The sequence below is a fragment of the Ischnura elegans genome, chromosome 1 (assembly GCF_921293095.1).
Source record: "Ischnura elegans chromosome 1, ioIscEleg1.1, whole genome shotgun sequence".
Classification (NCBI taxonomy): domain Eukaryota; kingdom Metazoa; phylum Arthropoda; class Insecta; order Odonata; family Coenagrionidae; genus Ischnura; species Ischnura elegans.
In genome coordinates, this window is record NC_060246.1 from 51,135,056 (window position 1) to 51,150,989 (window position 15,934).

Below are 15,934 nucleotides of genomic sequence, written 5' to 3' on the forward strand. Positions count from 1 at the left end.
ATTGAGCATGCGTAAATGAACATTACACTAGTTTTCCCTTTTGCACACAATAAGCCAGATTAAGTATGCATTGGCTCAGATATTTTGCATACATAAAACGGCAAAATAATATAAAGACTATAATTTCAATAAAACTGCCAAGTAAATATGAAAAATAGACAGTCAAAAAGAAAAAGACATACAAAAGGAAGTTATAATAGCATAGCCATAATTAGCAAGCAGGAGAATATTAAAACATTTTCTTCACTTAATGAGGGACTTCTGCAACTTGTTAACTTTCATTTGAACTCTAAGCATTTTTTAAACTGGTTTTTCCTCAAACCTCAACATAACTTTTTAAATATACCTTATAAGCACGTGTAAGAGACGCACCTCTATTTTGTACATCAGAGCTAAAGAAAAACATTTTTGCAGCATTATTTTAATCCCATCACCAGGTGTTGCAGACATATGCCTGGACTTTCGACAGCTTTCAAAATTTCCACTTTCAATACTAAAAATTTACGCAGCATTTTTCAGCTAAATTTACATGATATGCATGGTACTCAGAGATATGTAGGTATTCACTTGTAGTCTTAACTTTATGATACTTATTGGGGATGGTCGGATCAGATACCTTGGATCTAAATACCCACAGATGCCCTTCACCTTATACTTCGGATCCAAATTTTTTGAAGAAATTAAATCTGAAATTTAAAATCAATGCTTTTGTCAATGACACATCCCATAATAGGGAAAAGAAAGAGTTCCGATCTTCTCTTTGCATACGCCGTTGCACTACGATGCTTGTCCTTCTCACGAACAATTTTTTTAAAAGCTCTTGTAGAAGTATTGCAATAGAATAGAGCCGCGGAAAATTTTAAGGAAAAACAGCAGACAGCTTAAATCTTCCCAAGAGATTGAACAACAACTGGGGGAATCTCAACACCGTAAGATAATAACCATGGCGTAGATTTCACAAAACCAACCTCGCCCCTCCATCAGTCCATGCCTCGGACGTTTTTTTTCCTTTCTGAGACCACACAGACCATAAATCATTATCTTCGAAAGAAAATATCAAGTTACATGGGAACAATGGAAATGTGATTCATTCTTACCCCATCTCACCGACTGACCTTTTTCGGTCTACCAGCTTCAATTCTCCCAGTTTCTGGAAGCCAAATGCTAGGTGAGTCATCTATTGAGTCCAAAGATATCTCGGTAGCTTTCAGTGACTGTACGACCCGCACAAGGTTAAAAAAAAGAGTGAGACCTAACGCGACGCATATCTGACTGCATTTTAGTTTTTTAAGCACTAATTGATTGACACAAAGATTAATTGTTACAACAAGGCATTACTAATATTCAACATAGTCTAAATAGCCCCATTTTGGAAGAAACAAGTGTAACATGAGTGCATTCTAATGAGAGGAGACCAACTGGAAACTTCAGGCAATGCAAATTGCGTGCATCAAAATGCTGCGCCTTTGCCCCTTTGCTTTGAAGGCAAAGAGGTCAAATACAAGATCGGATGTGTTCATCCCTTGCTCCTTTGCTCGTAGCATCCTTGCTTGAAAGATGGAGGGAGCACACTCCTTCCACCCTACCTCTCCTTCAGCCCTCTTTACTTACAAGCATTTCTGATTTTTTCTATCTGCGATTTAGTCCAACAATGTACACACTCGTTTGAATGTTTTAAACCGCAAGTACACACCAATATAATTTTCAATTGCAATAATCTTCATAACAGCATCTGAAGATGACTTTTTTTTTTTAATCAGGCCCGAAGCGTAATGGAAATTACTTGGCATTACAGATGTTGACTATTAGCCAGGTATTATCCTTCAAAACTACACTTTTCTCCCAGTTTGATATGCATTTCCTACATGCAGTATAAATGCCTTGGGATGCCCACTCGTGGTGGTGAATTTAGCGTGCCCTCCAGAGCAAAAAATCCTACGCAATCTTTTCCATGTTGCGACGGTGCAATGCTTACGAGTAAGAAACACATACAGGAGCATTGTAAAAATATGCAGAAAGGGAGACACTCCCCTGCCAGCCACTTGCTTTTGACCATGGGTTTCAGATGACTGACTCACGCTGAAAACCAAGCCACTCAGGTCCCCTCGGACTTGCCACTGGAGTTAAAAAATTAGTGTAAGAGACGCATCCCTATTTTCGGCTGCAATTTCTGGGAAAAAAGGTGCAACTCATACATACAATTATGTATACAGTATTTTTTCTGATCAACGTTACCACTTTAGGAAACACAAAATAGTGCCTAACTTTATCAACAGTCTTGCCCTACATTGGTTGTTGCCACAGCACATAAGTAGGCTATAGTATTGAGTTGAGCAAAATACAGAGACAAAGACAGTGAAATACCTATGTACCTCTCAACCTTCGTACTCACCAGTATACAAAATTACACATAGACACCCAGGCAGAAACACAAGTAGTGCTCTTGTTGTAAGCACTGAGCGAAAGATTAAGGAACTAATGCACAGCTACCACTGCTTTACTTTGCAGTGCAAATGATAGTCACTGAAATTTTTGTGGCTATCTTTGAGGATATATGGTTCATTTTACACCAGTAATTTCACATTTATTGACTCTGATTAGAAATCACCCATTTGTCAACTTTTCTCTGATTTTTCAGACTAGTTTATTAGCCTGACTTTATTTCATTGATGCATAACAGCCCTGATTACTATTCTCACTAACAAGATGAATGCACAACCATTGAGTGGCCAATCGAGCTCAAATTTTCTGACTTAGCAGATCACGGCTATATATTCAATATGTCGAAGCGAGAAGACACACATCTCGTAAAACTTCAAGATAAAAGCAATTAAAGATTGTAAAAAATGAAGTTATGGTACATAAGCAACATTGAATGGCAGTTGGATAAGACAGCGATAGCTCTCTGGTTACAGCGGTCGACTATGAAAATAATAATAACAAATTCGATCCTTGCCCCGGCAACATTTTTATTAATTTTTAAAAGATTTTACCGTTTAAATTTTTAGAGATTGTTTTCTTATTTTGATTGCCATAGTGAAAAATATTTTTAAAATATTTTAATCAGGAATGAATCACCTTGAGATTTGGAACAGAGGATGAAGGGTGGATAGAAATCCGGCGTCGGCATTAGCCTACTCCAGGTGGGCATCAGCTTACTACGAATGGCACTTAGGGGGCCACAGTTTAACGTCCCATTCGACGGACAGTGTACTGTACCACCGGTGTAATCCTCTTTGAATGCAGGGATTGAATTTCGGAATGCTCTGAAATTCGTAATCAAGATTAGGGTGTGGAAGGGCAGCATAAAACTTAACCAATCCAATTAATTCTTTATTTGCAAGTTTCAGAATGTTAGTTGTCGTAGAGACTGGCAAAACAAAGTGATTCCTATTCCTCACGTTCATGACCGTTGGCCGTGAAAAAGGCTGCAAATTTGCAACATTTTGCCCACATTAACATTTCTCCTACATCAGGCTCATCAAGTTCCCACATACCACAGTATATTTCCGAGAAAAATTATTGAACATGCATGGTTTGCTTCAAAGCTCACTGACACAAGACAATTTTTTGTATACATGAATGACTTGTGTTCAGGGCATGATGACAATGAACAACTCATACATTGAAATGTCAGCCGAGATTGAGCCTAAGTAACCCTCCATGAGCCATAGAAAATGTTCAAAAAGTCATCTCCACTGTGCCTCACTTGAACCTAAAATTCTGCACCATAGCTTTTATACTAAAAACATTTCCTGACCATTCACTTTCATAGCCTTTCTTGTCTAAATAGACATAACTGCTTCTATGAAATAATAATCATTGAAAAGATGTAGACGATGAAAAATCAGTTATAATTTTAGTTCTAATAAGTAGTCATAGAAAAGTGATAGCAGCCAAGCCAATGAAGAGCCTAAGAAATGCACGAAATTTTCAGACAAAATACAAAGATTAGATAAAGCTATTAATTCCTTACATTTTATGATATACCATAAAATATTATACAGCCTTCATAATTTGATTGCATTAATAAAACTATTAGGCTAACATACATTAAAACAAACACTAATGGTAAAGCAATGCCAAGTACAGGATGATGGTGAGGAGGAACATAAAAATAGCAAATTGAAGATTGCTAATTGCATGACACCAAGCTGAATGTGTTAATGGTGCATATTATTTACAATAGCATGAGAATGCGCCTATCAGGTTTAATAGAGCAATTGCAAAAGAAAAATATTAAACTTACTATCCCTTTCAGGACCCGTATGAACGGTTTGTGTTTGTTTGCCATAGGTCACCTTCTCAACAGGGGGAATGTCTGTGATCTGGACATTGGTGAAACTGAAATGAGCTGCTCTCCGAGAACTGTAAAAAAATAAATTTGTAAATGAGCATGGCTTTTCTAATTATTGGCACATAAAAAATGATGAAAACAAAAGAAATTAATGTATTTCTTCTTTAGGCTCCTTGAACATGCATGAGCTCATATGAACCATCCCATTGATTAAGCTTTCAACAGTCTGAAAATATACCTTCCACTCACCTTACACTGGAAAGGGAAGAGGAATTTGCATTGACTTGAAGACTTGGCTCAGGAGTAGGAGTAGCACTTTGCTCAGGTGTAAGGGATGATATTGTAGAAAGACTGGAGAGAACATCTATCAACAAATAAAAGGAAGAGAGAAAATGGTAACTTCAATCATTAAGAGGTAATCATTTTTGAGAGCATAAACAAACCTTATGTAAAAATTGTGCAAAAAATCCACAGAGAAAAAATCATTCGCCTTGACCGGGATTCGAACCCGGATCCCTCGATTTCCGGCCGAGTGCTTTAGCCAGTTAAGCTACCGAGGCGTCATTCATCCCTGTGGAAATTTGTGGACTATACCGGACAAGGTGGTATGGACTGCTGAGCATATTATGCGACGAGCAGTCCAAATCGTGCGCACGGCGCCACAGCCGGAGAGTAAAGTCCGAACTTTGAACACATATAGGTGTTCTCTCTTTGACGAATTTAAGTATACCGGGACTAGCCACGGTGATAACTTTTACGGGAGTCACCCGCAATGCACAATTGTGCGAAAAATCCACAGAGAAAAAATCATTCGCCTTGACCGGGATTCGAACCTGGATCCCTCGATTTCCGGCCGAGTGCTTTAGCCAGTTAAGCTACCGAGGCGTCATTCATCCCTGTGGAAATTTGTGGACTATACCGGACAAGGTGGTATTTCCACAGGGATGAATGACGCCTCGGTAGCTTAACTGGCTAAAGCACTCGGCCGGAAATCGAGGGATCCGGGTTCGAATCCCGGTCAAGGCGAATGATTTTTTCTCTGTGGATTTTTCGCACGATTGTGCATTGCGGGTGACTCCCGTAAAAGTTATCACCGTGGCTAGTCCCGGTATACTTAAATTCGTCAAAGAGAGAACACCTATATGTGTTCAAAGTTCGGACTTTACTCTCCGGCTGTGGCGCCGTGCGCACGATTTGGACTGCTCGTCGCATAATATGCTCAGCAGTCCATACCACCTTGTCCGGTATAGTCCACAAATTTCCACAGGGATGAATGACGCCTCGGTAGCTTAACTGGCTAAAGCACTCGGCTGGAAATCGAGGGATCCGGGTTCGAATCCCGGTCAAGGCGAATGATTTTTTCTCTGTGGATTTTTCGCACAATTGTGCATTGCGGGTGACTCCCGTAAAAGTTATCACCGTGGCTAGTCCCGGTATACTTAAATTCTTATGTAAAAAAATATAATGGCAGCAGGTATGATTAGGAGGAACACCTTCAAAGAAATTTAAAATTTACTGATAACACATTCACTGCCGCTCCTGTCATAATAACCGAAGAATGAGTCCCTTTTTCGGCCTCTCATAGAATAATAATAATAATAATAATAATAATAATAGTTTTATTGGACATTAAACAAATTAGAATTTGCAATAGTCTTCGTCATACACATAGGAAATATCAATACACAAAATACATATGGCAAAATCGATTGGATTATGCATCAAGAAAGGACATTACAATTTCACTTTCGAAAAATTCATTAATGGAGTAAAAGGCTTTTTTCAATAGCCAGTCATGAATAACTTTTTTGAACTTTGTCACACTTACAACTTTAGCTTCTGGGGGCAATCTGTTAAAAAAACGAATTTTTAGTACATCAAATGAATTGCTGTTTTTGTTTAACCTACAATAGGGAACATCTAGGGTGTCGCTATTCCTTGTATAATGATTGTGGAAATTAGACCTTTTTTCCAAAGAGCCCAGATGGTCGTGTGGTCGTGTGATGGTCGAGCCCAGAATGCCGTTGGTCACTGCTACTTCAGTGCTGCATTTATTACATGACCAACACAGCACACACAGCAGAAAATACATGAAAACTAAAATGGAAAGGATCCAAGTATGAAAGAAAAAGGGAAAAAAAACTTTGGCACAATGGGTGAATTTGACTAAAAATCTGCGGCAGGGAAAGTGCTAATACAGATAAATTATGATCACTGACCATGACTCCATTAGGGCATCATAGAATCAAGATGACGTAAGGAAAAAGAACACCATACAGGCTTTGAGTGGTAAGGTAATGTGTCTCATTTCAACCGCCCAATGACCATCTCCCGACCCTGTATACCCATTCACTTCCACGTACCTAAATTTCCACCATGCTTAAATTAAGTACTTTCTAATTGACTTTCACCTAAAAAATGTTACACAGTAACAAAAAAATGGATGTTAATAACACTGGACAGCATGAAAATCAGCCCTGACACCATTCCTGCTGATTCTTATGTAAAATGACCTCCTAAATCCGAACAACGAAATCCGAAGATGTACTCCATTTTTCTCCATCACCCACCATTTTCGGGGGAGCTCCCCCCTCCAATTTTTAGGACTTTTCGGTCATTTGGAGGAATTAAAAGGATTATTTTAGCATTTAAATTTTTCATAGGGTTTTGAAGGGTGCAAAATCCTTAAAAAAATAATATTAATGGTAAACAAGTAGATTTGGGGGGAATTAGTCTCCGTAAATTATGTAAAAACGCATTAAAAGTGATCAATTTTTGCCATTTTCTGCAAATTTTCACGTATTTTAAAAAATGTCCAGCATCCATTTTACATTATCCTCCCCGAATGATAAAAATATGTAACAACAAGAAACAGCAGTAATAATTAAAATATTTTGCTATATAACATAGCAACAATGATTAAAATATGTAGCAATAGCTTGGAAGATTCACTTTACTACGCTGGCCCTCACAGTGCCTCTCCCGCTCAGTCCTGGACGGCAGTTCTCTTGATTTCACAGCTAAAAAAAAAGAAAAAAAATACTTTCTAATTCCACGAAAAATATAAGATTGAGATTTTATACTTTTATTGGAGTTAAAAAGTATTCTTTCTCCTTAATCATGAATTTCCAATAAGTATCAGCCTCTTAAATCTATTACGTACATTGAAGTTGTCGTCATCTTCCCTTGGTATACCTCTAGCAATCACAGAGTCAACTCTTTCGGTGTTCTGGATGAGGATCCTTTTTTTCCAAGTAGTTTAAATTGTGCAAAATAGTAAATGTTGTATTACTACGGCTTTTTCCAAGTGAATGTCAGTATGTGTGCTCAAGTTGTTATTATTACCATGATTTAATGTGTAATTATGTTTCACGTGTGTAAAATCATCCTTATCGCATCTGCTATGTTTGCAGTGAATTGACTTAAACATCGCAATTATAACCTCTTTCTTTAGTTCTTAAAATATTTTTTAATCATTAACGGAAACTAATCCCCCCAAATCTACATCCTTACCATTAATTATCATGTTTTAGAACTTTTTGCCTCTCAAAAACCAAATAAGAAATATAAATGCTAATATAATCCTTTTCATTCCTCCAAATTATTGCAAAAGTGATGAAAATTAGAGGGGGGGCTTCCCCCCAAAAATGGTGGGTGATGGAGGAAAACGGATGTCATATTCGGGTTCAGGAGGTCATTTTACTTGAGAATCAGTAGGATTGGTATCAGGGCTCGAGAAAATATTATTTTTTGCCGTCCAGTGTAATAAGTTCATCCTCAGAAACAAGAAAGTTCAAATTTTCTTCTAATTTAAAAAATTAAGGGGAACACTATACAATAAAAAACAAACTGCAATAGCTGATGAATTCTGCTCGGGAAATCTGCCGGGTCAGGATGTACATTGCTGCCATATTTCGACTGCCTTCTCTGCCATCGTTATCATGGCGAATGATGAGCCTGGTTAGTGCCGGGGTTATATGCATACACAGTTGGGGTGGTCAAGTCTTCTCTGATTGGTCCGTTTTTGGTGTCCTTCTTCCTCTTAGCTTACTCATTTGTTTAATGATAGGATTCCATGATTTGCACAAGTTGAAACCCACGTCTCTATTCATTGTATTATTTGTGATTCTTATTTCAATCGCCTCCTTTGTACGTTGATCCCAATATCCCTTTGCTTAGCAGAGGATTTTGGTTTCATCAAACTGTATGGCATGGTCATATTTAATACAGTGGTCTGCTACGGCAGATTTTTACGGGTATCCAAGTAGAATGCAGCGTTTGTGCTCTGATATCCTGGTTTTAAATGTCCCTCCCGTTTCCCTGGTGTAGCAATCTCCACATTCACAGGGTATGTGATAGACGCCAGAAGTCTTGAGTCCACATTTGTCTTTAATCTTCACAAGTTGGCTTCTTAGTTTTTCTGGTGGCTTGTGAATCGTCCCAATGTTGCATTTTCTGAGAATGCGAGACAATTTCCCTGAGATGGTGGAAACATATGGAAGAGCAGCCTTGGCGATTGGCTTAGCTTTGTCTCTAGCTTCAGGGGCCAAAAACTCTTCTGTTACACACTGGTCATGAAAAGTCCTCTTAAGGGCCATCATAATTTCTTTTTTCCCATAGCCGTTCTGTTGGAAGGTAGTTCGCAAGTGATTTATTTCTTGCCATGGGCTCTCCTCATTTGTGATGTGTTTGGCTCCATGAAAAAGTGATGTCAAAACTGCACTTCGTTGATATGGGTGGTAGTGGCTGAGTCCGTTAAAATAAAGATCCGTATAGGTTGGCTTGTGGTAGACTCCGTGACTTCGGCTTCTGTCTTCTTTTCTGCAGATTAAGATGCCAAGGAATGGGAGGCACCCATCCTTTTCTATTTCCATAGTAAACTGAATATTGGGATGGAGGTTATTCATGTGCTGTAGGAAAGCAGGCAGCATGTTTGGTCCATACGACCACACGATGACAGTATCGTCGACAAAGCAGAAGTAATATTTAGGCTTGAACTTGGCCATCAATAGGGCTCTCTCCTCTAAATCATCAATGCAAAAAACTGGAAGTATGTCATTGTGAGCACATGTCTGAAAAGGTTAACATTGTTTATATTGAAGCGCACACTCAGGAGCTTAAGCGTTTTCTTCAGAGGTACTCTGGTGAATAATGAGACAACATCAAAACTAACCATTGTTTCACTTCAATCTAATCAGATGTCTTGAACAGGGTTGACTGATTTAAATCACTGTGATTTAAATAGCAATTTAAATCATTTGATTTTTATTTTTTTAAATCAGGTGATTTAAATCATAATGTGATCTATATGTTTGATTTTTAAAGAGTCAAGAAAAGGAAGCTGCAAGTGCATAATTTTGATTTTTATTTCTTAATTAATACAATAAATCGACAGTTATCAGCACAATGGTGGCTCTTAAATAGAAATGATACTGTAGGAATGCATGTAACATGAAAATTTAAAAAAATGGCTTTGGTTAGAATACTAGTGTATCCGTTGAAAAAAATTGTTTTCTGATTTAACTTCTAAGCATAGACACCATACAAAGTTGCAATTACAGAATTTTTCTAAACTTCATATGCTTTAGAACCGCAGAATATAGAACATTTGATACTTCCAAAGGCAATTTTATATTATGCTGGTGTAATTTTTAATTTGACAGCATTGGCATTTCCATAGTTCTCTCCCCTGATTGACTAAATTTTGTATTGAGTTTAGAGTATGTTGCCTCTTGTTGTTTCTGCAAACGATCATTCTCCAATATGCTGCCCAAATACCTAGTTAGTTTTGCAAATAACTGAATTTTTGATGAATGTAGAATCATAAAAATCACATTTAAATCAATAAAATCCGATTTAAATAAAAAAAATCAACAAAAATGATTTTTTTGAAAAAAATCATGATTTTAATCAACCCTGGTCTTGAAGGATCTTGACGAATTCTGACGAGTTTTTGATGTGATGCTCATTGGTTCCCACCAGGGGTAAGATAATGCCAGTAAGATATTTAGCCAGGTTGTAGATGGAGAATCGATGGTGCTTAAAATGGGCCTCGGAGGAACTCAGTCTTCATGGATTTTTCACAGGCCGTATAATCTCGGCAGAACTGGAGCTTGTGGTACTAGCTTCTTCCGTTCTTCCTCAGGTAGTTAAGCCTCCTTGATAAGGATCTTGGTTTTTTTTACTCTAATCTCCATAGGATCGCTTTTTAATGGTCGGTATATGTAATTTTTTTGATAACTTTGAGAATATGTCATGATGATAACATGAGATCTGTTGATTTTTCGAATTTTAACCAGTATGTCAGTTGGGAAAATTAAACTGAAGGTTCACTGAAATAAGGCATGCTTCGGTGGTTGAGGATATTCATTGCGCATATACCCTATTTGATCTGAAATTGTCCATTTTCATGAGTGGCTGTGTACGGATGTTTAGTAAAAGCCTTTCCTCAACCACTCCCTTTTCCAACAGGACCTCACTCCCTACATTACCAACCTCACTGCCTGAGCTGACCAAGGTGAACACGTAGGCCGGTCCTCACGATATTCTTAATCTACTAAGGCTTAAATAAAATGAATCTATTCATAATGGTGCTAGCCATCCTGCCGAGTAAACTTTGCCACACTCATAGACCTTCAGGACATTTAGGGGAAGTAAGTTTCCGAAAAGACTACAAACGTGGGCATACCTGACACCGGAGCAACTCCTAATGAGGATAGCATTTCATCAAGTTCTTTCCGTTGATCCCTCTCCGGGTTTGCTGCCCGTACTGCCGCTTCTTCCGCCTGAAACCAAGGAAAACCCCGGAAATATCAGACTTTAAGCAATATTCTTAAGACTAACGCATGCAAATCATGAGTCAATATCTTATGTCAAAATGTAAGGGCAAAAAACTTAATTTAAACGAGTCTTTGTTAGAAATTTAAAGAGTCTTTGTTAAATTAACACACGCAATAAACTGCCTCATGCTACCTATCTGTTGGCAAGATACAAACATCTCACAATTAAATTCCGCAACTTACATCTTTCTGTTCTTTTTCTCTTCTTCTTCGCTCTTTTTCCTCTCTTATAGCTTGGAGTTTGGCTTTCTTCCTCTCCAGTTCGGCTTTCCGATCAGACATTGTAGCTCTGAAACGAAAATAAATTCGTCATTAAGGATTTAGTTTTTTGGAATATAGACGATTCCGTTAGAAATGACGCTTTTCGGTTTATAAATATTATGACATTACTTCATCACTCTAAGGAATCTCACTTGCAATCACCAACAATACACAAAAAGGGGCATCATAGCCTTAAATATTCTCACAAGATGAGGCTGAATTTCGCATTGCAAAAGGAGGTACAAGTCGTCACCTCTGCTTTCATTGATTTTCTAATCAATGAATTCAGCCCAGTGCATGACGTAGGAAACACCACTCCCGGCGTAGTGAAAAATACATTTTGTATACTCACCGATTACTTCTCAGAACGAATTTTAGGAAAATAAATAACGTGATATACGCCCTCTCATTAAAATACTCTCTTTCCAATCGCTATACACTTTTCACATATTTGATAGAAGTCGAAGAGATTTCTCAAGTCGAAATGAAACGATTGCAATTGTTTCGATCTATCGAAGAAAAATGATGACGCCATCATACTCAAAGACAAATGCTCAAAGATAATCACGAAGATGTTAGAGGGAAGGCTTTTCTCACGAATATTACAACAGTAACGTCGTAATGTAGTCTCCTTAGCTCTTCTTTTAACCTCCTTGGAGAATCACACCCAAGAACCCTACTTGTAGGGTATTTGATCACACCATTGACACAACGGCATGAAGGGGGTTGGAATTTATTCCAATCTCTTTGCAGCACAACCGTTCAAATTGTCTTGCATCAATATATTTACACAATGTACACACCCAGGTTACATCAATTATCCCCACTTATGGAAGTTACCTCTAATTGTAAGTTAATCTCTGAATTACCCAGAAGAAAATTTGCATTGTTCAACTCAGAATTGAAAACTTAATTATTTTTATTCAAACATGATTCTTATTCAAATATCAAGTATTCTATACCTTCTACACATTATTCGGTTTCGTAGCGGTCCTTATTTCCACATTGTTATACTAAAATAACTTCCAAATATACTGCCTGCCAACAGCTTAGAAAGTATAAGGCAGTTTTAATCTACTAAAGAGAAATCATTCATACCATTGACTACGCTACTTAAGTCTAAATGATGCCCAAGCAGTCTCTCAGCAAAGGGAAAGAATGGATGTCCCTTTGAGAAGTGTGGGGTCACCATTGGGGAATTGTTTTCAAAGTGTCATATTTGTGTATAACAATTTAATTTATTCACTATTTAGCCAGTTTTAACCTTTATAATTTAATATTGTTTCAAGACGCTACCTCCACTAAAAGAACACCTACCATAGCAGCTATACCAATGAAGGAGAAATTCAGTCAATTTTAACTTTTTTGTTTTGGAAATTTTTATACAGTCATGTCGAATAAGAGAACAAATATATCCTTTGCTTGCAATGCTGATGCACCTTAATTAATACCAATGTATTAATAATATGTACTATGTATAATCATTCTTGTGTGAGAGTGGGGTTGTTCCTCATAGCTATATGATGAACATTTTTTTTACCTCATGAGATTGCATTTTCATTAAATACTTCTTTGAATTCTGATACAATATTTTTGTAACAGCAGCAATATATCTTAAACTAGCTAGAAATTTACCAATATGATACAGCAATAGTGAACATTAAGCCCATAATAAGAGAGTGGGGAATTCTATTGTTCATTTTTATAATAGGTAAATTGTTTTTAGCTTGCTTGAACAAGTAATTATGTTAACCAAGCCGGCACGCAATGGCTATTGAAAATATGGTATGGTGGTACGGAAAAAGAAGTTTTGTTAGGAGGGAAGCTAAGATCATTTTGCCATTCCCCCTCACTGCTAAAATATAATATTTCCGTAAGCAATTTTGACGAGGTGTAGTAGTTGAAATTACACCCCCCCTTTGACAGGGAAGTCCCCAAATGGGTTTATACATATGTAATCCTAAAGAGGCAGGATACAAAGGATGTAAAAGAGAAGATATAAGTAGCTATGAAAAAGGCTAGCAGATGGGAGAGATGAATGAGGTGCATCAAACTAACCTTAGGATTGATGACTAATATTGACGATGTTTGCTATTAAGAATTTTTATTAGTATAATAGTTTAACAATTTATGAATTATTGTCGAATAAAATAATTATAAATATATTTTTTTTTTCTACTTTTGCTGCCCCCAGAGCATATATGCCCCCTCTGCTTCTCCCTAATTCCAGCCCTAAAGGCTCTCCCCTAAATTTACCCCGTGCTGCCTCATGAATTACGAATGTAGCTGCATTTTCATTAAATACTTCTTTGTAATCTGATAAAATGTTACGTTTGCATGAACATGGGGCAATATATGGAAAATTACCTAGTAATTTATCATTCTTTACTACTTGGCTGTTGTCCCCATCTCACAGAAAAAATAGTTCTGACACCCCTACTTCATAGGAGATAAGATCTTAACTCTGAAGAAATGCTAGCATACTTATGTACAGTGCAACCTCGATATAACGACACCCCACGGTGCACTAATAAACACTCGCTATAGCGAATTGTCGCGTTACCGGAGGTGGAGCAAATAATAGCCAATATACCTGTTGCGAACAGATATACAGGAACAGGAGTGGTGCGGCGACAGATAAACATCTATCCGATAAACGTAAGCATAAATCCAGACGAAAGGCGATGTTTTTTTGCATCACTAAATTTCCTTACTCAAATAACGACTAACTATGTATTCAAACAATTTATAAGCGCCGCACTGAATAAAAATCATGCAAAGCATTGTTTCGTCAATCATTATATTTATCGAACGACAGTTTACCACATAAATTTGTGACTGAGCACTCCATTAACTTCATTTCTAACAGATCGCTAGCAATTACAGAGGTTAAGGAGTCTTGATGAATGTCTTCCGGCGGTGAAACCCTCGCTATGGCGAGAGCCAATACCGAAAGGGTCTCGTAAAAACGAATTTTTTAACACGCTTAAAATAGGGTCACTTGACGGTACATCGGCTATCTCTCGTAATAACGGGTGTGTCGCTATAGCCCGTACTCGCTTTAACGAGGTTCCACTGTATTTAAAAATTTACTTTGGTTTACAAATCAGATCTAAAGATTTTTTCCAAGTCATCTGACATTGCCATTTAAAGAAATCAACCATCCTTTTTTTAACAACTTCCAATTAAAATCCACCAAAAACTTTTCTATTGGCAGGAAATGAAGTTGACACTGCTAATGTAACTCATTTTGGACATTGATCCAAACCTACCTCAACCAACGAGTTTCTATAATGAGGTGTATTGGTTTGTTTGCAGTAGATAACAATGAGAAATTCAAATAAGTTATTCATGGTTAAATAAAAAACACAGTACTATTCCACAACCTTATATTTTTTTCGTTTCGAAAAAAAAAAAAAAAAAAATATATATAAGGTTGTGGAATAGTACTGTGTTTTTTATTTAACCATGAATATCTCATCGTTCCACCAAGTAATGCCTAAATCTGTTGATTATATTCAAATAAGTTGTTAACGTCAACAGAAGGTAATGGGAACAGAAGTTGGCTTCCGTGGTGCACTGGTAATGTACGTTGCATTTCTCAGGTTTCACCGCATCGTGGTTGTGTTGGAGACAACAGTTTCTCCTGCATTTCAGCAGGCGTCTTCAGGTTGAAGTGCTTATTCAGTGTTTTGGCTGCCGTTATATAAGAAGTTCTCCTTGATTGGTCGCCTTGCAGCCAATAAAATAGGGGTATGGGCCGAAGAGTCTCTTCCACGTACTGTGGAGTTGGTAGCTATCCTCTCGATTGAAATTATGAGGATATTTCAATCGCCTCTCAGATGATTCTCGGAAAATATCGGGATTCTCTGGTGATGACTTTTGTTTCTTCCCAATTTATGTCGTGTCCAGGTTCACACAGAGTATGCTCAGCCACAGCTCTCCCAGTCTGCCCGATGTATGACATACATCATAGACAAAGAGGACATTTTCCTTTGAAATGAATCAGGCCACTATGAAAAGTTTGGGTTCACCATCATAAGTAATATTATGGGCGTTCAAAAAGAAACGAACCGAAGCCTGTAATGTGCAAACCACTGGCAGGATGGTAATATTGTGTTGAGTGCAACAAAATGTGGGTCCTACCAGAGAGTGGGAGTGCACAGCCTGTTGCAAGAGGGTACGTGTGCATGTCATGTGGCTGTACAAAGCTAGCATCAGCATGTATCAATCATCCAACTCTGTCTGTCGCATTGCAAACAGTGACATGGAGAGTCAAAAGAAAAGCAAAGAGGTGTTGTTCATTTCCTGACAGCCAAAGGTGTAGGTGGTACAGACATTCATTGACAACTGTCACCAGTGTTATGCGAACATGTCTTACAAGGGTTAAGGCGTGACACAAGTGTTTCAGGGATGGATGGGTGTGGGTAGTGGATGATGCACGGACTGGAGCACCACACTGCATTACCGGGCAGGAAAGGTTATACCGATGTTCTTCTTTGACCAAGATGGTCCCCTTTTGATAAGTTTCATGGAC

The 15,934-nt window shown here is 37.8% G+C and overlaps 1 protein-coding gene across 15 annotated transcripts in view; it reads right to left on the reverse strand.

Moving 5' to 3' along the window:
• The window catches only part of LOC124160140 (cytoplasmic dynein 1 intermediate chain), a 50,902-nt gene extending 39,020 nt beyond the window's left edge, over positions 1-11,882 (reverse strand). For 8 of the 15 annotated variants that reach the window (XM_046535954.1, XM_046535924.1, XM_046535937.1 and 5 more), the window contains exons 1-5: positions 11,527-11,666; positions 11,320-11,425; positions 10,986-11,082; positions 4,547-4,661; positions 4,250-4,368 (exon numbers count right to left, since the gene is read on the reverse strand). In XM_046535954.1, the coding sequence (XP_046391910.1) occupies positions 4,250-4,368; positions 4,547-4,661; positions 10,986-11,082; positions 11,320-11,425; positions 11,527-11,531 (442 nt within the window). In that variant the 5' untranslated portion in view covers positions 11,532-11,666. Of the gene's footprint in view, positions 1-4,249; positions 4,369-4,546; positions 4,662-10,985; positions 11,083-11,319; positions 11,426-11,526; positions 11,667-11,749 lie in introns of those variants that run through there. The other 7 variants (XM_046536006.1, XM_046535989.1, XM_046535997.1 and 4 more) reach the window with 3 other exon arrangements.
• Positions 11,883-15,934: the final 4,052 nt, after the last annotated feature.